This window comes from Bos indicus, chromosome 7, assembly GCF_029378745.1.
Source record: "Bos indicus isolate NIAB-ARS_2022 breed Sahiwal x Tharparkar chromosome 7, NIAB-ARS_B.indTharparkar_mat_pri_1.0, whole genome shotgun sequence".
NCBI classification, from domain to species: Eukaryota; Metazoa; Chordata; class Mammalia; order Artiodactyla; family Bovidae; genus Bos; species Bos indicus.
Window position 1 is genome coordinate 60,396,014 of NC_091766.1, and position 27,995 is coordinate 60,424,008.

A 27,995-nucleotide genomic window follows, 5' to 3' on the forward strand; every position below is an offset into this window, starting at 1 on the left:
TTCTATCACTAGAAAAGTGTGTGGCCTCAGTTTCTTCATTTGTGAAGTGGGTCTGATACCTCCCTCCCTGCACTACAGAAATCAAGATAGTTATAATGATGTCTAGCATTTGTCTAAGACGTTTTATGTGCCAGACTTTATACTGAGAGTTCATATGCATTATATCACTAATCCAGGGTAGGAATTGTTCATGTCAATTTTATAGGTAAAGAATCTGAAATGCAGAGAAACTGTTTTCTTTCCAAGGTCACTCAGTAAATAATGGAGATAGATTTGAACTCAGATCTCATTAACCCCAAAGCACATGCCATTAACCCACTGAGCTTCAAAGTATGCTCCAGAGACCATCCGTATTAAAATAATCTTAAATGTTAAAAAAAAAATCTGATTCCTTGGAATTCCATACATTTTCTATTTTTACATATGTTTAAAACTATCCAGTTAAATAGGTTTTTCCATAGTGCAGATTCCTCAGTTCAGCCCACACCAGTGACTCAGAATCTGTGGAGATATAGTTCAGGGATCTAAATTTTTTCTTCCTTTTTATTTATTTTTAATTGGAGGATAATTGTTTTATAGCATTATGTTGATTTCTGCCATATATCAACATGAGTCAGCTATAGGGATCTGCATTTTTTAAAAGACCCCAAATGAATGTAAGTTGGTGCAGCCATTAAGGGAAAAATATGGAGGTTCCTCAAAAAACTAAAAATAAGAGTTATGATCTAGCAACCCCACTCCTGGGCATACACCTGGAGAAAACTCTAATTCGAAAAGATACATAGGGCTTCCCTGGTGGTCTAGTGGTTAAGAATCCACCTGCCAATGAAGAGGACATAGATTCGATCCCTGATCCTGGAAGATGCCACACGCCACAGGGCAACTAAGCCTGTGTGCCACAGCTACAGAGCCCATATGCCCTAGAACCTGTGCCCTGCAACAAGAGATGCCACAGCAACGAGAAGCCTGCCCACTGCAACAAGAGAAAGCCTTAGGGCAACAACAAAAACCCAGCACAGCCAAACACAAATTAATAAATTTTTTGAAAAGAGAAAAGATACATGTAACCCTGATGTTCATAGCAGTGTTATTTACAACAGCCAAGACATGGAAGCAACCTAAATGTACATCAACAGATGAATGGGTAAAGATATTATATATACACATACATACACACACACACACAATGGAATATTACTAGGCCATAGGAAAAAAGAATGAAATAATGCCACTTGCAGCAGCATGCACAGACCTAGAGATTTTCATACTAAGTGAAGTAAATCAGAGAAAGACAAATACCTGAAGATATTACTTATATGTGGAATCTAAAGTATGATACAAATGAACTTATTTACAAAACAGATACAGACTCAGACATAGAAAATAAACCTGTGGTTACCAACGAGGAAAGAAGGGGATAAATTAGGAGTTTGGGATTTAATAGATCAAGCTAGGAAATACAAAAAAAATAACCAGCAAGATCCTATGTACAGCACAGGGAACTATATTCAGTATCTTATAATAATAATGGAAAAGAAAAATAAATTAAAAGACCCTTGGTAGTTGTGATAAAAATACAATTTAGGATACCTCCATTCCTATATTATACTGACTCCCATGAATGGGAAAAGCACCAAAATTCAGCATTAGCATCTATTGTATGTATTGTATATATTCACTATTGTATGTGTTATTGTTATTTCCTCTAGTCCACTTCCTCCTCTGCAGGTTTAGAAGGAGAGGAGGGAGTGGATGCATTAAGAAGTGAGCAGAGGGGCTGAGGTGGAAGAAGAGACAAGGGCAAAGCAGAAAGGGGGTCTGGGCCCAGGTGCTGACACACCACTCCCTGTAGTCCAGTGACTGGAACTGTGACCACGACACACACCCACACATACCAGTGTTCTGGGGTCAGAGGAGAGAGGCTGACCACGCTGTGCCTGGGAAGGTCAGAGGAAAGATCTTTGAGCTGGGTATTGGAGGCTGAGTAGGAATTTTCTAGCTGTTGCTAAGAGGGCACAGGGAAGAGCATGAACACAGGCCTGGAAGTGTGACAGGGCCTGGTAGGGCCATTCTGGGTGACAGGAGCATAGGGGGCAGGTGTGGTCTAAGGCAGATGAGATACGGAGAGGAGGCCCCACACTCTGGCCAGGCAATGACTAGAAGCTCCACTCCCTCTTCCCGAGGAGGACACCGTGTCCAAGATCTTTGCCAGCCCTGGCACCTGGAGTCTGCCTGCATTTCTCCAAGTACTGCTCTTTCTGCCAACCCCACAGATGGCTGCAGCCCAGCCCACTCGCTTATGGACGGCTACTATGAGGATGCAGACAGCAGCTACCCTGCCACCAGGATGAACGGGGAGCTGAAGAATTCTTGTAAGTACTGGGTGGACGTTCAGTCCAGGTGTGTCCTCAGGGAGAGCAAACCTTGACCTGACCTTGGCGTGCCCATACCCACTGCCCCCCTCAACTCCCTGGGGTCACCACAGAGGCCTCAAAGCCCTTGTTCTCAGTGATCCTGGGGTTCAGTGGGAAGACTGCTGAGTGGAGTTAGGAGCCCCCGACGAAGCCCTTGCCCTGATTCTTGGTGACTGACCTTAAGCAAGTGATTTACTCTCCCTGAGCCTCCAGATTCCTCTGTATCAAACAGGGACTTGCTGAGGGCCATGAAAATGACCTGAGACAACAGATGCAAAGATGATGGGTAAAGACAATAGCTGATGTTTACTGAGCCCTCAGTGAGTGCCAAACACTCAGCTAAACGTTTTGCATTTGTTGCTGCTCAAAATAGCCTAGTGAGGTAGGTATTATAATTTATTATGACCATTTCATTGATGAGGAAACTGAACCTCGAGAGGTAAAGTCACTGAGATCACAAAGCAAGTGGTAAATCTGAAAGAAACAGGGCCCGTGTGGGAGCTAGGTCATTACCAGGATCACACCTCACACCCACCCCTTGGGCCCCAGAGCAGGGATATCTGCAAAAGAGTAAGAAGGCCCACCTCCCCCCACACCGGGTGACAGCACAGGGACAGGTCCTTTCCTGTGGCTCCTGCAGACAATGACTCTGACGCCATGAGCAGCTCCTACGAGTCGTACGATGAGGAGGAGGAGGAAGGGAAAGGGCCACAGCCCACACACCAGTGGCCCTCAGAGGAGGCCTCCATGCACCTGGTGAGGGACTGCAGGATATGTGCCTTCCTGCTGCGGAAAAAGCGCTTCGGGCAGTGGGCCAAGCAGTTGACTGTCATCAAGGAGGACCAGCTCCTGGTGAGTGGCCACAGACGACAGCCTCTTGGCCTCACGTGGACTTGCGTGTGTGTGCGCATATGTGTGTGTGCGTGCAGGCGTGCCTGCCTCTGTTCCTCTGGGTTTGCTTTGTGCACAGAGGCTCAAAGGACAGTTCTTCTGAGAACAGAGCTCTCCTACCCAGGCAGAATTAAAAAAAAACAAACAATACAAAACGTGAAGAACTGATCGACTTTACCAAGTTTTGTTTTTCCAAAACGTGATTTTTTTTTATCACTTTAAAACAATGTTTAGGGGAAGCGATCGTGCCCGCCGCTACCTCCTCCTCCGCCGCCGCCGCCGCCGCCGCCGGACCGGCCGGAGAGTAAAAAAAAAAAAAAAAAAAAAAAACAATGTTTATCGTTTTTCACTAAGTAAATGTATTTACTTATAAACCTAGAAAAAAAAATGAAAAATGATTTTTTTTTTAAAAATCCCATTGACCAAGAGCTAACCACTATTAAGTTTTGATGCATAAACTTCCACCCTCATTTCCATACATCTGTCTTTTCTGAAACTGAGCCCATGTAATACTTGTTATCATATAACTTGAAACATTTTTTTTAATTTATCATGTCTCATCATTATCATTTCATAAAAGAAATACACTTTTAATTCCAAAGTAAGTAAAGTAAGTATAAGGATGGACATAATTTCTGGGGAAAAATGACACCTCTTTACCTGTTCAGTTCAGTTCAGTCGCTCAGTCGTGTCCAACTCTTTGCGACCCCATGAATTGCAGCACGCCAGGCCTCCCTGTCCACCACCAACTCCCGAAGTTCACTCAAACTCACGTCCATCAAGTCGGTGATGCCATCCAGCCATCTCATCCTCTGTCATCCCCTTATCCTCCTGCCCCCAATCCCTCCCAGCATCAGAGTCTTTTCCAATGAGTCAACTCTTCACATGAGGTGATCAAAGTATTGGAGTTTCAGCTTTAGCATCATTCCTTCCAAAGAAATCCCAGGGCTGATCTCCTTCAGAATGGACTGGTTAGATCTCCTTGCTGTCCAAGGGACTCTCAAGAGTCTTCTCCAACACCACAGTTCAAAAGCATTAATTCTTCGGTGCTCAGCCTTCTTCACAGTCCAACTCTCACATCCATACATGACCACTGGAAAAACCATAGCCTTGATTAGATGGACCTTTGTTGGCAAAGTAATGTCTCTGCTTTTTAACATGCTATCTAGGTTGGTCATAACTTTCCTTCCAAGGAGTAAGCGTCTTTTAATTTCATGGTTGCAATCACCATCTGCAGTGATTTTGGAGCCCAAAAAAATAAAGTCTGACACTGTTTCCACTGTTTCCCCATCTATTTCCCATAAAGTGATGGGACCAGATGCCATGATCTTACTTTTCTGAATGTTGAGCTTTTTTTTTTTTTTGAATGTTGAGCTTTAAGCCAACTTTTTCACTCTCCACTTTCACTTTCATCAAGAGGCTTTTGAGTTCCTCTTCACTTTCTGCCATAAGGGTGGTGTCATCTGCATATCTGAGGTTATTGATGTTTCTCCCGGCAATCTTCATTTCCAGCTTGTGCTTCTTCCAGCCCAGTGTTTCTCATGACGTACTCTGCATAGAAGTTAAATAAGCCGGGTGACAATATACAGCCTTGATGTACTCCTTTTCCTATTTGGAACCAGTCTGTTGTTCCATGTCCAGTTCTCACTGTTGCTTCCTGACCTGCATACAGATTTCTCAAGAGGCAGGTCAGGTGGTCTGGTATTCCCATCTCTTGAAGAATTTTCCACAGTTTATTGTGATCCACACAGTCAAAGGCTTTGGCATAGTCAATAAAGCAGAAATAGATGCTTTTCTGGAACTCTCTTGCTTTTTCCATGATCCAGCGGATGTTGGAAATTTGATCTCTGGTTCCTCTGCCTTTTCTAAAACCAGCTTGAACATCTGGAAGTTCACGGTTCACGTATTGCTGAAGCCTGGCATCTTACTAAACATGTACGCATTGAAACATGACCTCTTCTCACCTTGGAGCAATGAAAAGTTCATCCCAGGTCAGAATCAGGCCAAGAATCATGACATACTTCTTTCCACACATTATGCCTTCTTTTTCTTGACTTACTGCAATGGCTATGACCTCCAGTGGAGATTCTCTGGTGGCTCAGTGGTAAAGAATCCACCTGCCAATGCAGGAGATGCACATTCAAACCCTGGGTCAGGAAGATCCCCTGAAGAAGGAAGCGGCAACCCACTCCAGTATTCTTGCTTGGAGACTCCCATGGACAGAGGACCTGGCGGGCTATAGTCCATGGGGTCACAAAGAGTTGGACACAACTTAGTGACTAAACAAGAACAACAAAGGACCTCTAGTGTGATATAAATAGAAGTGGTGAGAGTAGGCATATTTGTCTCAATCCAGATCTCAAAGGAAAGTTCAATAATTCACCATTAAGGCTGATGTTTGCTTGTGGGGTTTTTTGGTAGGTATTCAATCCAGATCTCAAAAAAAAGTTCAATAATGTACCATTAAGGCTAATGTTTGCTTGTGGGGTTTTTTCGTAGGTATTCCTTATTATCACATTAAGCAAGTTTTCCTCTAAGAGTTTTCTAAGAGTTTATGTTACAAATGAATCCAGAATTTTATCAAATATTTTTTCTGCTTCTATTGAAACATGTGGTTTTTCTCCTTTTTTCTGGTCCTACAATAAATTACATGGTTAGTTTTTGAACGATAACCCACTCTTGCACTCTTAGAATAAGTTTGATCTCTATGCAATATGGTTTTTATATGTCTGGATATTATATGCTAATATTTTGTTTATAGTTTTTACAACTATGTTACAAGAGACATTAGCCTATGACTTTCCTTTTTTTAATGTCATTGTCAGGTTCTGGTATCAAGGTAATGTGAGCCTCATAGTAAGAACTGGGAAGTGAGAATCATTATTCATCAACTATGGACTTCCCAAGCCCAGCCCTCCATCTCTGCTATAACTCTCTCCCACATTCTTGCCTTGTAGCCCATTAATAGCAGAGAGCTGGCTTCCTCCCAAGACAGCCTGTTTCTTCTCTGGTTCTTTAGACTAGAATGGTCTTCCTGGTATTGTGCTAAAACCTGCCTCTTCCTAAATAAGTAGTTGTGACCCTTGAGACCGCTCAGCAGCCCTTGAGATCTGGAGCTTTCCCAAAGATGCCCCTCCCAGGCTTTTCATCTCTGTGGTGAACAGTCACAGGCCCTGTCTTCATGCAGTGCCCACAGTCGGGATGGGCGGGGAGGTCTCTTTGGGGTAGGTTGAGTTTCAGTCTCCTCCCTCCACTCTCCACTCCAGGAGGCCCTAACCCCTTCTCTTCCTGTCCAGTGTTACAAAAGCTCCAAGGACCGGCAGCCGCATCTGAGGCTAGCGCTGGATGTCTGCAGTGTCATCTATGTGCCCAAGGACAGCCGGCACAAGAGGCACGAGCTGCGCTTCTCCCAGGGGGCTACTGAAGTCCTGGTGCTGGCCCTGCAGAGCCGGGAGCAGGCCGAGGAGTGGCTGAAGGTACAGGAGGGCCTGTGCCCTTCACCCACCCTTCCACCCTCCCTCCCTCCCTTCCTTCCTCTCTTCCCCAGGCCCAGCCCTCAGTGGGGTGGGCCCCTGTCACTGGAAGAACAGGCCTGGCTCAGAGGATCAGTACCTTTCACATGGCTAGGGCTTTATGTGGAAATGGGCCTCGGATATCTCCAGGAGACAGACCTCAGCCTAGAGACCTATGTTCCTTCTAGCTATGTGAATCCCCTAACATGCCTACTGTGCGTTTATCCTACCTGCAATGTACATCTCCAGGAATAGAGAGCTTAAGACCTCCTATAGAAGAAGCTGATTTTATCATTAGACAGGCTAATCCTTTTTTTTTTAATAAAGGAGAAATTCTTTATCTTAGATGAAATGTGCATACTTATAAGATCCACCTATGACCCAGTTCCTGCATCTTACACAACAATTAGAGTTACCATGCACTGAGCACTTACTTTGTGCCATGCATTGTGGTAAGAGCTTTATACACATGACTTCATTTACTATTCACTGTGGGACTAATATTGTCCCCATTTTATAGATGAGGAAGCTGAGGCACAAGAGCTTCTGTGACTCACCCAAGGTCAACCACCAGTGGTTCGGACCAGAATTGGAAGTGAATCCAATTCCAAGGAAAATCTACGGAAATCTAGCCCAAAGGTGACAGGATGGCATAGTGTTGACGAGGGAAGACTTCGGTGCTATACAGACCTGAAGTTCAAGTCCCGGACCTAAGCAGCATTTACTGACTATGTGATCTTCTGCAAAGGACTTCACTTCCCTGTGCCTCAGATTCTGCCTCTATAAAATGGCTCTTGTAAGCATTCTAGAGCATACCTGACATAGAGCCTGCCAGGCAGCAAGTCCTCAGTAACTGTCAGCAACTACTGTGACGGTGATAGTGAAGCCCTCACCCCCAGGCCCTTACAGCAGACCTCTCCACCTCTGATCTTCCGAACAAAGAAACCAAAGCCCCCATTCCCTCCCTCCCCATCCTCTCTTCCTTCCTGTGATAACCAGCTCTCCCACTGGGATGTTTACTGATTCTCATTACTGCCTTTGTCTCAGGAGGGGAAGGAAGAGAGACAACCTGCCTGCTGGGGTGGGGGTGAGGGGAGTGCTCTGTCCTAAGGGACTGTGGTTGGGTAAGAAAAAGTCCTAGACTTGGAGTTAAAGAGGCCTGTCTTGGTACCCCAATTAGCGCAAACAGTAGGGCAGAGCCTCATCATCCTCATTTGTAATTTGGGGACCAAAGTACCCCACCCCACAAGGCTGCTGTGGGGATATACAAGGGGATAATCCAGGCAAAGCCACCTGACAGATGAGCAGCAGCGGTCTGTTACTATTTCATGATCAGGATGCTTGTGCTGCATGGCCGCAGGGGAGTGCCTTGGGGTCTCCGTTTCCACATCTTTGAAATGAAGAGAATAATCCTAGCTATTCTGCAGGTTGTTGTAAAGTTCCAACATGTCACAGAAGTGAGTTCCTCATTCCTGTGCGGGGCATACACATGGCCCTTCACACCCATCATCTCAATGGTCCTCACACCCCCAAGGAGGTAGCAGAGGACCCATAGCATCCCCGTGTTACAGATGGGGAAATGAAATCCCAGAGCAGGGACATGGCTTTGCCAAGGCCATGCAACTAATTAGTAATGGCTCCAGGTCTAGAAGCCAAGCCTCTAAGCTCCCAGCTCCTTACGTTTTCAATTTAAGGGACAGACACAGGAGAAAGCCTGTTCAGATCCTGATGTGCCCTACACATGGGGCAGGAGGCCATGTCAACCTGTGTCCCACCCAGTGATCCCAACCGCTCTGCTGGGCCTCGTTCTTGCTGCTGTCTCCACAGCACCTCTGCCACCTGCTCACAGTGTGTGTCCTCTCCACAGGTCATCCGAGAGGTCAGCAAACCCGTCGGGGGCACTGAGGGGGCAGACGTGCCCAGATCCCCAGTCCTCCTGTGCAAGGCGGACCTGGACAAGGTACCTCTGTCTTCACAGGGTCCCTCTGAGACAGACAGTGGGAGCTCAGCACAGGCTCTGTCCCAAGGGACGCGCAGGCTGCTGGTGAAGCCAGACATTGACCAGGCACTTAATAAACGTCTACTGAATTCATGAATGCCCATGTCCAAGGTGCAGCACAAGCCAGAGGAGGGAGTGCCTACCCTGCCAGGACAGGAAGAGGTCACGTTTGAACCAAGCCATGAACACCAAATTGGAATCAGTCAGTCAGACAAGGAGTGTCCACTGGGACATAAATGAAGCAGTCGTTTCATTCTATCAGGCCACCGGCAAATACATGCTAAAAAGCCTACGTTTCACTAGGTGCTGTGGGTGATCATGGGACTCAGCCCCAAATCCTAAGGGAGGTTAAGACCCCCACATAAGGGTCTCGCACGACATAATAAAGGCTAGCATTATAGAAAATGTGACTGTGGCCGGCACTGTTCTAAATGCTTTGTGTGTGTGTACTGAATTTAATTTCTATAATTCTTTGATGAACTGCATTTTCAGAAAAGGAAGCCATGGCAAAAAGATATTTGCCCAAAGTCACACATAATAAGAACAGAGCTAGCTGATCACACCCAGCCAGCCGACCGGTGGCTGAGTGTACAGCAGGAGGGTAGCTAAAATGTTCAGGTGGCGTTTCTGGAGAAGAGTGGGAGTGAGCATGTGTTACTGGTGGCTCTCTCTCCACAGACTCCTGTGATTGAGCTGTCATCATCATCAAGCCAATTCCAAAGTGCACACAGTGTTTCTTTATATTTGCTGTCTATCTTGATGAAAACCTTAACATCTGTACATCATCACAGAACAAACAGGAGCCACAACTTCTGTTTCACAATTTACAGAGGTGATTCTTTATACTTGACAGTTCTGTCCCATTTCTGACAGTTGCCATTTTTCCAACCTTTGGAAACTTGAGAGAATGCACAGACTCTCTCATTTCCCCTGCCTTCTAGTACTATGCTTATAGCAAAGCATCCCTGAGCCTGGTCTGGGGTATCCCCAGAAAAGGTTTAGGGGCCTCAGAGCTCTGTAAGTTCACCTTTTTAAGTGGATAGGTATCATTGTAGTCTTGTCCTGAGTCTGGCTGGCACAGTTTAGCTTCTTAAAGTGGGACAGTCACATATCACACAGATGTTAGAAATGACAATTTCTAACAATTGGCCTCACAATTTCACTTGTGCCAGTTCCCTAGTGCCTCACAGCAGCCCACTGACAGGAGGGTAATTCAAGTGAGAAGGCTTGGAGAGATGAAAGGATTTTCCCATATCCCCACAGCTAAGGAGAGACATCATTTCTTCCAAGGCCCATCTTGACTATTCTACCCCACTCCTTAATAGGAATGAATGAATGACTGATCCAAAGTTGGCATAATAAGTAAAAATACTGCTGGCTGACCATGAAGTTGTTACCATGGGCTGGGTGGGGGTGGGGTGTGTGTGTGTGTGTGGTATCTTTGCCATTCTCTCATCCAAGCTAGAATTGTAATGGATTCCTCTCTCATCACCATTCACATTTACTGATCACCGAGTCCTGTTACGACTGTTTTGAAAATGCCAGCTCATCTTTTTCCTCATCCTCACAAGTGCTTGGCTCACCCTCCTATCAAGTCTCACATTGCCCAGGATGACATTCGTACTGCCCCTTTTGCTTCCAGTCTTGCCCCCTCCTTGTCCATCTCCCATGATGCAGCTCGGGGGCTTACAAGACCAACTTCACCACTGTCCCACTTAAATACCTTCTTACCTCCCCATCACCTACCAAATATGGTCCAAACTCCCAGGATTCTAATCTCAGCCTATTATACTGAATTTCTCACTCCCCAAATAGACTGAATTCCTCACTTCCAAATAAATGGAAGACACAACCACCCTAAGTCATAGCTGTCCTCCTCATACCAGTATGACAGTTGCTGACAAATATTTCTTTAGCTAATCCTCATGTACAGGGGTCAAGGGGAGACTGAACCAAGAAAGGGAGACTTTGAGTGTGCCTCTGACAGGGGGCTGTCTGTGTTCCTCCCCAGAGGCTGTCCCAAGAGAAGCAGACCTCGGATTCTGACAGCCTAGGCATGGGTGACAGCTGTTCCACTCTGGGCCGTGAACATGGTAGGAGCCTCTGGGGGCTCAGGTGGGAAAATGCTAGAGCTGGGAGGGGCCTTGCCATGAGCACACGCAGTGCAGATCAGGTCCTGACCATTCTGGAGACCTAGCTGATGTGACCTGGACTATCCATACTGGGCTAGGCCTTGTATGCAGATTCAAAGGCTGGGGGGAAGGCTAGGGGCAGGTGGATCTGGAACTTGGGGCTCCCTCCCCTCATCTAACCCATCTCCACGGTAACAGGCAAAGGGAAGAAGAGCAGCCTGTCAGAGCTGAAGGGTTCAATGAGCAGAGCTGCAGGCCGCAAGATCACCCGTATCATCAGCTTCTCTAAGAAGAAGGCACTGGCTGATGACCTGCAGGCGTCCTCTACTGAGGAGGTTCCGTGCTGTGGTGGGTACCATGCATGCAGAGAATTCAGACCCTGTTGATGGGGCCAAGCCAGAAGACCCTCCAGGCCTAATCTACCTCATTCCTAAGGCAGAGGATAGAATCCTCCTAGACGACTAACCCCCCACTCCATCAATAATCCATGCCCATCCACCACTTCTCCTCCATGAGGCCCTGACACCTAACAGAAGGAAAAGTCAACCAACTGTCCTATTTCTATGCTCCCTATGACATTCGTGCCAATCACTGCCCATCTCTGGGCCTCAGTTTCCTCTACTATGACAAGAGGAGAGTATCTTAACTTCCCAGTATATAATATAATATACCAAGTGTTTGAGTTATGGTCCAGTCTTACAAGGATATTTCTTGAATAAAAATATTTAAGGACTTTATTGTAAACACATAAAATGCGAATTAAAAGTAGTTTGAAAGAAAAGAAACATTGTTCATCTAAACCCATTGTTCCATGTACTGGAATCCAATAAAAGAAATCATGTGTTTTAGGTAAATGATAATATTCTGCTAACCTGGAAAGAACATTATATATAAAGAACATGGATATAAAGAAATATTTTGTAAGTGGACGAGGACACTGTTATGGTAAAAAATAAATTAAGACCTAAAACATTAAAGGGAATTCTAAAGTCATCAGCCACCAGCCTGCCCCTCACTTGTTTTTAATTCTTCATCCTGGCTACATGTTTTTTGTTCCCACATCTGCCACCAGGTGTCAGCATCAGCCATTGTTTTCTGTCCTCTGCAATTAGTTTTTGCTATTTTAGGCAGAAAGGCAGAAGGAAGAGTTGTGTCTTTCATTCATTATATATAGTAGTTCTGTCCTTTTCATCAAGGTTGGTACGGTCTGAAGGCTGTGCAGGTATGTACAAATATGATTATCAGTCCCCTGTTCACAGATAACAAACTGAAACCTGAGGTCACAGACCAGGAATGAGCCGACTCAGGACCCAGAAGGCCTCTCTCTCCAGCTCGAGTACAAGAGTTACCCAGGCCCTCTGTCCCTGCACCCTGACTTGTATCCCCCAGGACTGTCAGGAGGTCGCATCGCTGGTCTCTCCCTCCCAGGTTATCTGAATGTGCTGGTGAACCACGGATGGAAGGAACGCTGGTGCCGCCTGAAGTGCAACACCTTGTATTTCCATAAGGACCGCACAGACCTGCGGACCCACGTGAACGCCATTGCCCTCCGCGGTTGTGAGGTGGCCCCAGGCTTTGGGCCCAGACACCCATTTGCCTTCAGGATCCTACACAACCGGCAGGAGGTCGCTATCTTAGAGGTGAGAAGAGAAAATAGCTTAGGGGTGGGAGCTAAGAGGAGCTCTGGCCTGGAGGTTGGCTTTTGTCCAGGGGACCTTATTGACATTACAGGGACTAAGGAAGAGGGAAAATGAGCCAACTGTCGCCAAGTAGCCGGTTAAACTATAGAACACCCACTTAAATGTGAATTTCAGATAAACGATAACTAATTCTTTTTAGTACAAGTATATCCCATATTTGCGACATACCTATGCTAATAAACTATTGTTTATCTGAAATTCAAATTTAAGAGAATTGTGCATTTTTATTTGTTAAATTTGGCAACCCTAGACCCAAGGTTTGTTTATTCTACCTTATAAATATAGTCCCAAGCCTGAAAGGCATCTAGTCTAACTCTGATCTAATTTTGGAAACCTCTCTACAATTTACTTCCCACCAGTGACTGTTCATCTCAGATAAACCATTGCTCCTCCCACCAAGCAACTAAATTTTTACAAAGATTCTCTCCATATTGAGTTGAAATCTTAAAACTCTGTGTGGGAAGCAACTACACCTGTTCTGCATATTTTTGTTTTTCCAGAACCCAGCCTGATATCCAGCAATCCTGGGCTGGACAGTATTGGGCTCAATGAGGGACAGTAAGGACTCAATTAACATCTGTTGGACAAATGGCTGACTGACAATGTGATTTCATTTCACCCACTCATTTTTCCTAACTACCCACTGACACCAGGCCTCCTCTCTGGGGTCATACAGAATACACTGAATCTCTCTTTACATGTCAATCCTTCAGCTATTTAGAAATTTAAAATATAACTGGAGGAAAACCTAAAAACTACCCCCTCATATTACAGATAAGGAAACTGAGGCCAGGGCAGTCACATGCTTCACCTGAAGCTCCACAGAGGACTGATGGCCTCTTGGTTTTTTTCCTACAACTAAGACCCAGCCTCTTGGTATTGTTTTCTTTGCCCAGTACCCACTGCCTCTCTCAGTTATTAAATGTAAGGAAATATTGATTCTGTAAGTCACTTCTACTTTTGATAGCTTCAGATGGGTCTTTTACTTTTCTTCAGAAAAAGCTTTCCCTTTCTCTTCACAAAGAGCTTTCTGGCAAAAACTGTGCTTTTTAAATTCAAGTTTCTAGTTTTTGTGTGCTAACTTGATTTTATGATGATGCTCTTTAACATTTCTCTGAGAGTATTTATCAAGTGCAAAAAAAATAAGAATAGGAGCATCTTGAATGATGTCATTAGTAATTTAAACATAATAGATTTCTATTTACATTAACTTATATTAATCTTATATCCTACACAAATATATTTAAAAGTCTGCATCTCATATGTTGTTATTAGATGTCCATAGAATATTTAGAAAAACTGGCAAAAAGATAAACATTCCTAAATTTCAAAAAGTAGAATTCTTTTTGTGTGTGATTCAATTATATATACACATATATTATTTTTGAAATTATTTTCCATTACAGGTTATTGCAAGATATTGACTGTAGTTTACAGCAAATCTTTGTTGCTTGTTGCATATCTATTTTTTAAAATTAGAAATCTAGCATTCTATTCATACTAAGTCAAACAGGTGGAATCAAACTGTCATAACTTTTTTAGTTAGGCAAAAATTCATAAGTTTTCTAATATATATATTATATATTTTATTTTATGATAATGTTCTTTAAATAAAAACATGTGTTTAGTTGACCAGCAACTTCTTAGAGATTCTCCTGTATACAATATTATATATAATTGGCATTTATGATACAAGAAAAACATGTGGGTTATGTGATAAATGGCCTCCTCATTTAATAAAAAGCAAATATTAAAAAAAAATTCAGAGAACACCTAAATTTTGTTTTCCTATCCAATCGGTCTGGAAGGCTCTGAGGATAATGAGTGAGGTTATATGTTTTAAAGAGGTAGTTGGGGAGGGAGTCTCTATTTCTTACCCAGAAAACTTGGTTTTCTGGATGAGTGTTCTAGTCTTGCTCCTCTTGGATCCCTAAGTATTGGGTCCAAACAGATACTATACGTATATGGGTTTGGCTGAAGTGAGTGGGTAGCCAGAGACCCTGAATGTGCCACAGTGAACTCAGCTTATGCCTTCTCTCCCTCAGGCAAGCTGCTCAGAGGACATGGGCCGCTGGCTTGGGCTGCTGCTAGTGGAGATGGGCTCCAAAGTCACTCCCGAAGCATTGCACTATGACTATGTGGATGTGGAGACCCTAACCAGCATCGTCAGTGCAGGGCGCAACTCCTTCTTGTAAGGGCCAGTACCCCACAGCCCCCCAAAGCTGCCTACAACCTTTCCTATCTCAGCTCCCTCTCAGAGGCGGATTGGGAGGGAAGGGAGGATGGGCTGAGAAAGACTGCTTCCTTGGGAAGTCAGAGGGTGCCTTCCTCTTCCAGCAGGAGGAGAGAAGCTGGTTAAAGGAGGAGGCTCAGGGTTGAGGATGCTGTGGATGGAATGAGCCAGAAAGGAGAAGCTCTTTTGGACCATGGCCTGGGCTCTGCTCTCATGCCATAGAAATTTAGGGTCCCCATACCCTTGAGCCTCTGGGCAGACATGAGGCTCATCTGCGGAGTTTGCATTATAAGTGCCAGCTTCGAATTACGGCTCTATCATGAGCAACAGCTTGGGTGGGTTGGTTGCTTGCCAGCCTGGATCCTCTGTTTTCTCACGTACAGAATGGAGGTGATGAATAACCTGCTTCCTGGATTGTGAGAATCCCATGCATCCCTGCCTATAAGCTCTAAACACATCAGTGGCACAGTGCTGCCTGGCATGGCTGCTATCACTAACTTTCTGACCTCCATTAAAAGCTGCTGCCAGAATCAAATAAGTGGACAGGAAAGCACTGTAAGCTGCATAAGTATCATTGTCACTTCATCATCATCATCCCTTGTATTTTCTAGATATGCAAGATCCTGCCAGGATCAGTGGCCTGAGCCCCGAGTCTATGATGATGTTCCTTATGAAAAGATGCAGGTATGGTCCCTTGGTTCTTTGGGGGACATGGCAAAGGCCACTTATTAGCTCTCCCCCTCTCCTTCCCTATTCCTTTGCCTCAGAGAAATCATTTCTGTTTAACCAGCACCTGGAAGGTAGGGGAGAGGGGACCTTCTTGCCCCAGACTGTGGCTTGGGAGAATCTCTGGAACAGGAGGCTGGGCAGTGTGGAGGAAAGAGCCCCTAGCCAGGAAGAAGAGAGGGCTCTGCAAGGTACAGAGCACTGCTCCAGTCTGAGCAGGCTGGGGCTCTCCACCCCTGTTACAGCTCTGTGAACTGACTGATTCAGTAGTTGTCTCAGGTGGATGATAACTGAGTGGCTGCCCCCACAGCCCTTTACCTGGTGGCATCCACAGTCTGGGCTTCAGTTCCCAGGACAATCTCTCTGTCTTGCTCACTAAACCAAGAAGACGCCAGCTTATTAACTTACAGTAAGGCCTCTGTAGCCATCACATGACCCATACTGCTCCACAATCTGCCCTGTGCCTCCTCCTGCCACGGGAGAGCAAGAGGACCACATTCTGACTAGGCATTGTTTGGTGAGTCAGGCCTCACAGCTCATGCACAGAGAGAGGGAATCAAGGTGCCAAGGAAAGCAGATGTGTCTGCAGGCCAGGACCCCTGCCCTGGACAGTGCTAGGTGACCATCTGAGCTCTTACCTCTAGGTCTTTCAAGAACTAAATGAAATATTTTATGGAAAAAGCTCAGCACAGTACCTAAACACTGGAAGGTCTTATAATGAGGGTAAATAATACTGCTATTACCAATATCATTATTATATGACTATTATATTCCACTCATGGTTTCCTGAGCTTTGACAAGATGTTGAGTGTTCTCACTACTCTTTCACGTGAAAATGTATAGCCAGTCTATTAAGTTATGCCACTTCTATCACTGGCTGATCTCAACTTTGACTTTTTTTAACTTAAGACTTTATTTTAGCAATTCAGAAAATTTATACATCCAATTGATGTACTGACAAAATTATCTATGGTAAATCAAATATGGTCACCCAAAGTCTTTTGAGACTTCCTAATTTTCCACTCAGCAGAAATTCCAGTTTAGGGTTGCCTTTAGGAAGGTATGAGGATCAAGTAACACTGCCACTGCAAGTGGTTTATAGACTGCTGAAGACTGCACACAACTGAAAATGTAAGGCCAAGACCTCAGAGGTCAGGCAGCACTCAGCCATCAAGTGCACATCACTGAGGGCTCAGAGCCCACCCATGCTTTATCTTCTCCTTCCGTCTCCCACCTAGGACGAGGAGCCTGAGCGTCCCCCTGGAGCCCAGGTCAAGCGCCACGCCTCCACCTGCAGTGAGAAGTCCCATCGGGTGGACCCACAGGTCAAAGTCAAGCGCCACGCCTCCAGTAAGTTCTGTGTGCAAGGGAGGAAGGGAGGGGAATGTCTAGGACAGAGGCAGGGCGGGGTGGGGTGGGGGTCTCAAAATCAGATCCTTCCAGGGGTCATGTGGTAAGTGAGTAAGGAGAGGTGTAAGAAAATACTCTTAAGAAAAATAATAGCACAAGCAGAGTGATAAACGGCAGTGAGCAGGAGGCCTCAGAGGGAAAACAACAGGAATGTGTTGGGGGAGACTGAAGGAAACTGCAGTGCTCAGGCCCCAGCTCTAGGGGCAGCCAACACTCAGCTCCAGCCAACGCCCCCAGGCAGCACTGCCAGCTCAGATTTGCCAATTATTCAAAACAAACCAGAAATCTACTTATTTTTTAATGTTAGCAATTATTTTAAAATTTTAACACTACATAAACCCACATATATAGAGAGAGAGAGTTCACCTCTGTGTCCCAGCTCAGGCTCTGCCTAGCACTTCATCAAAGTTTGTTGAACTGCCTGATTGCCACACTGCAAAGTAATGACTAACTGTGTCAGAAAACTCTATGGTAAAAGGTCTCTTTGATTCCCAACATACATCTCTACTCCTGTATGATTTATCTTTATGAGCAAGCCAGCCTTCTGTAGGACAGCATGTCCCAAGAGTCTTCTGTTGCTTTTACTTTCTTCCCCCTGTACCTGAACAGAGTCAAGTTCTAGTCTTTGCTTTTTGAAGATTTATTTTTTAAAATACTTTATGATAACTCCATATCATTGTTGTTTATTTGCTCAGTTGTATCTGACTCTTTGACCCCCATGGACTGTAGGCCCACCAGGCTCCTCTGTCCATGGGATTCTCCAGGCAAGCATACTGGAATGGGTTGCCATTTCCTTCTCCAGGAGATCTTCCCAACCCAGGGATCAAACCCACTTCTCCTGTATTGGCAAGTGGGTTCTTTACCACTGAGCCACCAGGGAAGTCCACTTCATTAGCACAGATGATCTCTTCTAGAGTCAGGAGATTTGTATTCCATTCCTTACTTGGTCACTAAACTACTATGTAACTTTGGAAAAGTCCCTCCCCTCTCCAGAGTTTCCTCTCTGAACAATTAAAGGGTTGTTATAACATTCCTTATGCTCTATGCTTGTGGACACTAGAAATGCACAGCCTTATGGAATACCCATTTCAAAATGGGAAACTGAATTGAAATAAGCATGAAATAAGATCGAAGAAATCACAAAATGTAACAAAAAAAAACTAGAACAAAGATAAAAAAAATTCTTCATATCAAATCTTATACTGAGGCTCAGTTTATAAGAAAGAGAAAAAGTGGAGCTGCTTTTCCTGGAGTCCAGAGACGCTTGGCTTCCCTTTTACTCCACATAGTAGCCTGTTACCCATCATTGTGAAATCATACAGCTCCTCAAAGATGGTTGGAAACCATGGATCTAGCCCAGCAATGTTTTTCAGATGAAGAAACAAGAACAGGAGAGAAAGGTTTTACCCAAGATCGTGTATTAATTACCTATTGCTACATAACAAATTACCCAAAATCCCACAGCTCAAAACATAAGTATGTGTTATGTCAGTGTTTCTATGGATCAGGAATCCCGAGACAGCTGAGTTAGGTAGCTCTGGCTTAGGGTCTCTCATGAGGTCACAGTCAAGAAGCCAGCTGGTCACCTGAAATCATCTGATAGCTTGACATGCTAGAGAATCTGCTCCCAAGGTGGTTCATGTGTATGCCTGGCAAGTCTGTGCTGGCTTTTGGAAGGAGGCGTCAGTTCCTTGCCATGGGGACCTCATCACTGGGCTGCTTGTCCTCATGACAAGACAGCTGGCTTCCCCCACAGCACGTGACCCAGGAAGGAGGAACAGAGTAGAAGCTGCATTGTTTTCGTGGACTGGCTTTTGTGATCACTTCTGCCACATCCTAATGGTTACACAGGTCAGCCCTGTCTACAGTGGAAGGGGACGGCAAAAGGACACAAACACAAGAACACAAAAATCATGGGAACCGAGGGACTACTGAGGAAACGGTGGCATTAGAAGCTCCACAGACCTGTTTCCCAGAAAACGACCATAACCAGTGAGGACTGCTGAAACAGTCATCTAAAGTCTCCAGAAACTGTCCTAAGGGCATATGGCAAGTGAAGATTTACTCTAGATAATTTACTAAATCTCAGTTAAAACACTGAGACTTTGCGACATCTGAGCCACAACCCATTCCTTTACCTCTTTCCCAACTCAGTGAGGCAGAATCTCTACTCTAGGCAGCTGTGGACAAGAAAACAGGGCTCTCTCTCCTCTCATTCCCAGTTAAGAGCAGCAGTATCTCCCCAGTAAGATCAAGTCACCAGCATTTCTTATTACCACCAATTATGTACTACTGACATTAAATCACAGATGAGTGCAGCCCACAAGTAGGGTGCTCCCAGACTCCATTCATAGGGCAAATGCTGTACTCAAGGTTGGGCAGGCCAAGGATATGCCCTCACCCCAGATCACTCATAAGGCAGGGCTTCCACACTAGGAGAGGCAAGTTTAGAAGATCAGAGATAACAGTCCCCACCCAGCACCCAGCTCACGAAACAAAGATGTCACTCTAAGAGAAGCAGGCCACTGTTCAGAACAGTGACTCTGAGACTTGTGCCCAGGATAAAAAGAAAGGCAAGTCATAAAAACATTGAACTCCAGGGACTTGCTTGGTGGTTCAGTGGTTGAGCATCTGCCTGCCACTGCAAGGGAAATGGGTTCAATCCCTGATCTGGAAGATCCCACCTGCAGCGAGGCAACTAGGCCCACGCGCCACAACTACTGAGCCTGTGCTCTAGAGCCCACATGCCACAACTACTGAGGCCCACGCAGCCCAGAGCCTGTGCACCACAGTCAGAAGCCACCGCAGTGAGAAGCTCATGCACCACAAGAGAACAGACCCCACTTGCTGCAACTAGAGGAAGCCCACACAGCAAAGACCCAGCACAGCCATAAAGAAATTAACTAATTAAAAAAAAAAAAAAACACTGAACTCCAAAGCTCTCCTTCAAAAGAACTGACTTTAGTGGGAATAGAATGTGGAGCAAATGATGATACAAAGCATTATCAAAAACAATATAACAATCAGCAGACAATTAGTGGAACCTAACAGCTGGATATGATACCAAGAGGCAGGCAGTGTAACAGAGAGATCAGGAAGAAAATCCTGCTAAGATCACTGTCCTCCAAGGTGACCGTATATGCCTAAGGCTGCACCCTCTGTGGATCAACATCAGAGGCCACCATCACCCTGATACCAAAACCAGAGAAAGATACCACAAAAAAGAAAACTACAGGCCAGTATCACTGATGAACATAGACACAAAAATTCTCAAGATACTAGCAAACCAAACCCAATAATACATTAAAAGGATCACACACTGTGACTAAGAGGGATTTATCCCAGGGATGCAAGGATTCTTCAATATCCACAAATCAATCAGTGTAGTACACCATAGTATCAAACTGAAGGATAAAAACCATATGATTATCTCAATAGACGCAGAGAAAGCTTTTGACACAATTCAACACTGATTTATGATAAAAACTCGCCAGAAAGTAGGCATAAATGGAATTTACCTCAAGATAATAAAGGCTATATATGACAAATTCACAGCTAAAATCATTCTCAATGGTGAAAAGCTATAAGCATTCCCTCTAAGATCAGAAACAATGCAAGAATGTCCTCTGTCATCACTTTTATTCAACATAGTTGTGAAATCCTAACCATGGCAATCAGAGAAGAAAAAGGAATAAAAAGGAATTCAAATTGGAAAAGAAGTAAAATTGTCACTGTTTGCAGATGACGTGATACTACACATAGAAAATCCCAAAGATGCTACCAGAAAACTACTAGAGCTTAATAATGAATTTGGTAAAGTTGCAGGATACAAAATTAATACACAGAAATCTCTTGCATTCCTTTACACTAACAATGAAAAAATCAGAAAGAGAAATTAAGGAAACAATCTCACTTACTATTGCATCAAAAAGAATGCAATACCTAGAAATAAAAAGCTACCTAAGGAGACAAAAGACCATACTCTGAAAACTATAAGACAATGATGAAAAAGTCAAAGATGACATAAACAGATGGAATGATATATACCATATTCTTGGAAGAATCAATATTATCAAAATGACTATACTGTGCAGGGCAATCTACAGATCCAATGCAATTCCTATCAAATTACCAAGAGCATGTCTTACATAAATAGAAACAAAAAAAAAAAATTTTAACTTGTATGGAAACCCTAAAGACCCTGAATAGCCTAAGCAATCCTGAGAAGAAAAATGGAGCTGGAGGAATAGGGCTCCCTGATTTCAGACTATACTACAAAGCTATAGCAATCAAAACAGTATGGTACTGGTACAGAAACAGAAATATAGATCAATGGAACAAGGATAAAAAGCCCAGAAATAAACCCAAACACCCTTGGTCAATTAGTCTGTAACAAAACAGGCAAGAACATACAATGAAGCATAGAATCTATTCAATTAAGTGGTGCTGGGGAACCTGAAGAGTTACATGTAAAAGAATGAAATTAGAATATTATCTTATACCATACACAAAAATAAATTCAAAATGAGTCAAAGACCCAAGTGTGAGCCTGGACACTATAAAATTCCTAGAGAAAAACATAGGCAGAACACTCTTTGACATAAATCACAGCAATATCTATTTGGAGTATCTTTTTGGAAGATTACATTACCCCCTAGAGTAACGAAAATTTAAAAAAAAATAAACAGGATATAATTAAACTTAAAAGCTTCTGCACAGCAAAGGAAACTATAAACAAAACAAAAAGACAACCCATAGAATGCATGGGAGAAAATATCTGCAAACAAAGCAATTGACAAGGGATTAATCTCCAAAATATACAAATAGTTCACACAGCATTACATTAAAAATATGCAATCAAAAGATGATAGATGATTTAAATAGTTCTCCAAAGAAGACATTCAGTTCAGTTCAGTCACTCAGTAATGTCCAACTCTTTGCGACCCCATGAATCGCAGCACGCCAGGCCTCCCTGTCCATCACCAACTCCTGGAGTTCACCCAGACTCACGTCCATTGAGTCAGTGATGCCATCCAGCCATCTCATCCTCTGGTGTCCCCTTCTCCTCCTGCCCCCAATCCCTCCCAGCATCAGAGTCTTTTCTAATGAGTCAACTCTTTGCATGAGGTGGCCAAAGTACTGGAGTTTCAGCTTTAGCATCATTCCTTTCAAAGAAATCCCAGGGCTGATCTCCTTCAGAATGGACTGGTTGGATCTCCTTGCAGTCCAAGGGACTCTCAAGAGTCTTCTCCAACACCACAGTTCAAAAGCATCAATTCTTCGGTGCTCAGCTTTCTTCACAGTCCAACTCTCACAATCCATACATGACCACTGGAAAAACCATAGCCTTGACTAGACAGACCTGTGTTGGCAAAGTAATGTCTCTGCTTTTCAATATGCTATCTAGGTTGGTCATAACTTTCCTTCCAAGGAGTAAGTGTCTTTTAATTTCATGGCTGCAGTCACCATCTGCAGTGATTTTGGAGCCCCAAAAAATAAAGTCTGACACTACAGGTGGCCAGAAAGCATATAAAAAGATGCTCAACATCATAGTATATGAGAAATGCAAATCAAAACATCATCAAAAAGTCTATAAATAATAAATGCTGGAGAGGGTGTGGAGAAAAAGGAATCCACCTACACTGTTCGTGGGAATGTAAATTAGTACAACCACCATGGAGAACAGTATGGAGGCTCCTTAAAAACCTACAAATAGAACTACCATATGATCCAGCAATCCCACTCCTGGGCATATATCCAGAAAAAAAAACAATTTGAAAAGATATATGGACCCCAATGAATTTTAAAAAGACACATGGACCCCAATGTTCACTGCAACACCATTTACAATAGCTAGAGACATGGAAGCAACCTAAATGTCCATCAACAGAGGAATGGATAAAAAAGATGTGGTACATAAATGCAATGGAATATTACTCAACCATAAAAAAGAACAAAATAATGCCATTTGCAGCAATATGGATGGACCTAGAGATTATCACACTAAGTGAAGTCAGACAGAAAAAGACAAATATATGGTATCACTCATATGCGGAATCTATTTCTTTAAATGATATAAATGAACTTATTTGCAAACTAGAAACAGACTTACAGATATCAAAACAAATGTATGGTAACCAAGGGGTAAATATGGGGGGTGGAGAATAAATCAGGAGCTTGAGATTAACATACACACACAGCTATAGAGAGGATAGAAAACCAACAAGGACCTGCCTACTGTATAGCACAAGGAACTCTACTCAATACTCTGTGATAACTATATGAGAAAAGAATCTGATAAAAAATGAATATATGTATGTGTATAATTAGTCACTTTGCTGTACAACTGAAGCACAATATTTTAAATCAACTATGTCAGTAAAAATTTTAAAAAAAAAACAGACAAAAAGAGTGGATACAGATGTGACATACATATATACAATGAAATACTGCTCAGCCATTAAAAAGAGTGAAGTCCTGCCGTTTGCAAGAACACACATGGCCTTAAACAGTATCATGCTAAGTGAAATAAGTCAGACAGAGAAAGGCAAATACATATAATTTCACTTATACATGAAATCTGAAAAAAACAAGCAAATATAACAAATAGAAACAAAGTCATAGATACAGAGAACAATAGGGGGTTGCCAGAGGGGAGGGGGCCGGGGGAGGAGAGCAGTGAAGGAGATTAAGAGGTACAGATTTCCTGTTATAAAATAAATGAGCCATGGGTATGAAATGTACAGTTCAGGGAATATAGTCAACAATTACATGATAACTTTGTATGGTGACAGCTGGTAACTAGACTTATCGTGGTGATCATTTTAAAATGTACAGAAATATCAAATCACTATGTTATATACCAGGAACTAATATACAATACTGTAGGTTCAATACATTAATAGTTCAAAAACAAACAAGCTTATAGAAAAAGAGATCAGATTTGTGGCTACCAGGGGCAGGGAGTATGGGGAGAAGGACTGGATGAGGACAGTCAAAAGGTATAAACTCCAGTTCGAAGATGAATAAATACTAGAGATGTAATGTACAACATGATGAATATAATTAACACCGTTCTATGTTACATATGAAAGAGAAAAGAGTAAATGCTAAGAGTTCTCATCACAAGGAAAAACATTTTTTTCTATTTCTTTAAATTTGTATCTGCACAGATGATGGCTGTTCACTAAACTTGTGGTAATCATTTCATGATTTATGTAGGTCAAATCATTATGCAGTATACTTTAAACTTACACAGTGTGCTGTGCTTAGTCACTCAGTCATGTCCAACTCTTTGAGACCCCATGGACAGTAGCCCACCAGGTTCCTCTGTCCATGGGATTCTCCAGGCAGGAATACTGGAATGGGTTGCCATGCCCTCCTCCAGGGGATCTTCCCAACCCAGGGATCGAACCCAGGTCTCCCTCATTGCAAGCAAATTCTTTACCATCTGAGCCACCAGGGAAGCCGATACTTTAAACTTACACAGTGCTATGTCAATTATTTCAATAACACTGGGGAAAAAAAGTCTGAGAAATGTCACAGCCAAGAACCTGAGGAGACATGATGACTAAATGTAATGTGGTATCTCTGCAACAGAAAAGGACATTGGATAAATTCTAAGTAAATTTAATGAAGTATGAGCTTCAGTTGGTTAAAAAAAAAAAAAAAAACCAAGTAAGATGACATTGTTCTATCAAATGGCTCAATAGCACATTTGAACTGGCAAAAGAATCAGTAAACCTCATGATAAATCAATAGAGATTTTGCATTTAAAATAACAGAAAAAAGAACAAAGAAAAATAAACAGAGCCTCAGAGAAATGTGAGACACACCATTAAGAGTACTAACATATACATAAAGGGAGTATTAGAAGGAGAGAAGAAAAAGAGGAGCATAAGAAATATTAAAAGAAATAATAGCTGAAAAGTTGCCAAATTTATTGAAATCATTAATTTACCATATAGGAAATTCAGTGAAGTTCTAGTAGGATAAAGGCAAAGAGATCCACAAAAGACACATCACACTTCCTGGAGGTCTTCCATGGAGGTCCAGTGAATAAGAATCCTCCTGCTAATGCAGGCAGGGGACACGGATTCAATCCAATGCCTGGTCCAGGAAGATTGCACATGCCGTGCAGCAACTAAGCCCAGGCACCACCATTACTGAGCACTTGCACTGCAAACACTGAAGCCTGCCATGCACCTAGAGCCTGTGCTGCGCAACAAGAGAACCACTGCAATGACAAGCCCATGCACGGCAAAAAGGAGCAGCCCTGCTCACTACAACCAGAGGCACGCAGCAACCAAGTCCCAGTGCAACCAACAAATAAACCATTTCTAAAAGACACATCATGCTAAAATGCTAAAGCCAAAAGCAAGGAGAAAATCTTGAAAGTAGAAAAGAAAATCAACTCATCACTTACAGAGGATGAAAATCTTTAACACTCAAGCATTACAGGGTTGGGTGTGAGGTAAGCCGCTCTCCGCGGTGCTGACACAGCAAGGTGGCTCGGAATGGTGGCTCCCAAAAGCAAGTCTACTTGCTGGTTTGGTCCATAAGAAATTTTTCACTCATCTGCAATGAAATGAGAAAAATAAGCATAGTACATGAAGTTTTTCATAAAGTTAATTCTACTCAATATAAATGACTATTCTACATTTGTGTCCAACTTCTGATGTTAAAATATTATTCTGCTAAACAGTGGCAATAATAATAATATTGGTAGTTTTAAGGTCTTTATATTGTCAACAATATAATGCTGACAGTCCTTTGTTGGTATCCCTATTTTTTCTGTGAATATTTTTTTACTTTTTTTTTTAATTGAAGTATGTGAGTCTCAGTGAACTCCGGGAGTTGGTGATGGACAGGGAGGCCTGGCATACTGCGATTCATGGGGTCGCAAAGAGTCGGACACGACTGAGCGACTGATCTGATCTGATCTGATCTGATAGTTGATTTACAATGTGGTGTTAGTTACAAGTGTACAGTAAAGTGAATCAGGATATCCCTATTTAAATTTTACCAGTTTATAAAATCCAAAAGTCTGAAAGCCAACTCCTTTGGGATGCTGTTGTATAGCTGGGAAGTACAGGGAGCCATGCGCCCCCTTCTCAGCCCTCCATGCTTTATTTATAATGAGGTTTGAATTGTAGAGTAGTTAAAGTAGGAACCGATTTTTAAATAGGCCATGGGTGACCACTGCAATCCCTACAGAGCTACAGAGACAAGATCCCCCATTTACCAGCAAACTGTGGGAATTGCTCCACACCCACTTACAAAGGACTATGTGTGACTGACTGTAGCATAAAAAAATAAATAAATAAAACTTTCACTAAGAGGTTAGACTATGGCCTTGCTCAAGCTTGGCAGTATTTCATAGCATGGATCCTTGAGTCAGATAGACATGAGTTCAAACCTGGGTTCTCCCATCATTAGCAGTGAGACCTAACCTCTTGCGCCTCAGTTTTCCCAACAATAAAGCAGAGCAAATAACAGTAACTTTTGTGAGGATTAAATAGAAATGCAGATAAATTATCTAGTATATAGTAAGCAGTCAATAAATTTTTGCCATAATAATTTGTTGTTACTGCCCACCATAGTGTAAAGCCTATAGTAGAATATTAGGTCTCTCTTCCCCCTCCCCCCCTCCTTTTCCCAGTAATAAAACAGGCAATGCCTGACTTTATCCCCAGGTCTCAATTCTCTGTAGATCTGTGTTACATGTAGCTGTCTATCCTCTATGCACTGAAAGTTAACTATAAAAATGCCCTTTTAAAACAAAAATATATATACATCACAAAATCTATTTTAAATTATTATCTAACATTTACTAAGCTCTATTTGCCAGGTACTATTTACCAAGCACTTTTCGTGAATTATCTCTTTAAAACCTTATCACAATGCCAAGAGCTAAATCTGATTGATATCCATACTGACAAATGAGGAAACTAAAGCTAGGAGAAGGCACAAAAACACCACATCCACTTTGTCTGATGCCACACAACCAGTAATGGGCAAAAGAAAACACAGACCTTCATCTGTCTGGTTCTAAGGCCCTTGTAGGGCTTTCCCTGGTGGCTCAGTGGCAAAGAATCTGCCTGCCAGAGCAGGAGATGCAGGTTCAACACCGCGTCAGAAGATCCCCAAGAGAAGGAAATGGCAACCCACTCCAGCATTCTTGCCTGGGAAATCCCATGGACAGAGGAGCCTGGCAGGCTACAGGCCATGGGGTCACAAGAGTTGGACACAACCTAGCTACCTAACAACAACAAAGCCCTTCTTCCTCACCCCTGTGCACTATGGCCTCCCTTTGGCTCCTAGTTTCCTCTCCTTCACACTAAATATATCTAGGGGTATGGACCTAAATATTCCCATTTTATGGACAGATTGAGGCTGAGAGAGAAGCTAGCACCACCCAAGTACTCTCACCAGAGCTCAGAATTGAGGACCTTTTCCTGCCTCATTTCTGCAGGTGCCCATCAGTATAAGTACGGTAAGAACCGAGCTGAGGAGGATGCCAGGAGGTACCTGGTAGAAAAAGAGAAGCTGGAGAAAGAGAAAGAGACAATCCGGACAGAGCTGATGGCGCTGCGGCAGGAAAAGAGGGAACTAAAGGAAGCCATTCGGAACAACCCAGGTATCTATGGGGTGTGGCCCTGAGCATATGAGGGGCTCACACTTGAGCCTTGACACCTCTCCTAGTACTAGCCACCTGGCTTCTTACCAGGAACAGGTAGGTTTCTCCTCCCCTTTCTACTCCTCCTCACCACCACCACCATCACCATCTCTCCTGACTAATGAAAGTGCCACTGATTGAGTAACTGTTTTTAGAGTGAGGGGATGAAAAAGTAACACAAATGTATATACTTAATGTGGTAAAATGAGATCTGATTTTAGAAAATTTAAAACATGAAAAACAGAGTGTGCTTTAGAATCAAGGAAGAGATATCATTTTGAACCTCACATTAACTCATTA

At 43.2% G+C, this 27,995-nt stretch overlaps 1 protein-coding gene and 1 long non-coding RNA gene across 5 annotated transcripts in view; one reads left to right on the plus strand and one right to left on the minus strand.

The window, feature by feature from the left end:
• The window catches only part of LOC109562181 (uncharacterized), a 115,552-nt gene that overhangs the window by 76,947 nt on the left and 10,610 nt on the right, over positions 1-27,995 (minus strand). For all 3 annotated transcript variants that reach the window (XR_011567747.1, XR_011567746.1, XR_011567745.1), the window contains exon 2: positions 25,443-25,594. This is a non-coding gene — a long non-coding RNA (uncharacterized lncRNA). The remainder of the gene's footprint in view (positions 1-25,442; positions 25,595-27,995) is intronic.
• Positions 1-27,995, plus strand: part of AFAP1L1 (actin filament associated protein 1 like 1) — a 76,244-nt gene that overhangs the window by 40,131 nt on the left and 8,118 nt on the right. For both annotated transcript variants that reach the window (XM_019965205.2, XM_019965206.2), the window contains 11 exons: positions 2,274-2,372; positions 3,055-3,266; positions 6,602-6,781; positions 8,685-8,777; positions 10,828-10,909; positions 11,147-11,296; positions 12,377-12,588; positions 14,694-14,839; positions 15,493-15,565; positions 16,846-16,957; positions 27,492-27,656. In XM_019965205.2, the coding sequence (XP_019820764.1) occupies positions 2,274-2,372; positions 3,055-3,266; positions 6,602-6,781; positions 8,685-8,777; positions 10,828-10,909; positions 11,147-11,296; positions 12,377-12,588; positions 14,694-14,839; positions 15,493-15,565; positions 16,846-16,957; positions 27,492-27,656 (1,524 nt within the window). The remainder of the gene's footprint in view (positions 1-2,273; positions 2,373-3,054; positions 3,267-6,601; positions 6,782-8,684; positions 8,778-10,827; positions 10,910-11,146; positions 11,297-12,376; positions 12,589-14,693; positions 14,840-15,492; positions 15,566-16,845; positions 16,958-27,491; positions 27,657-27,995) is intronic.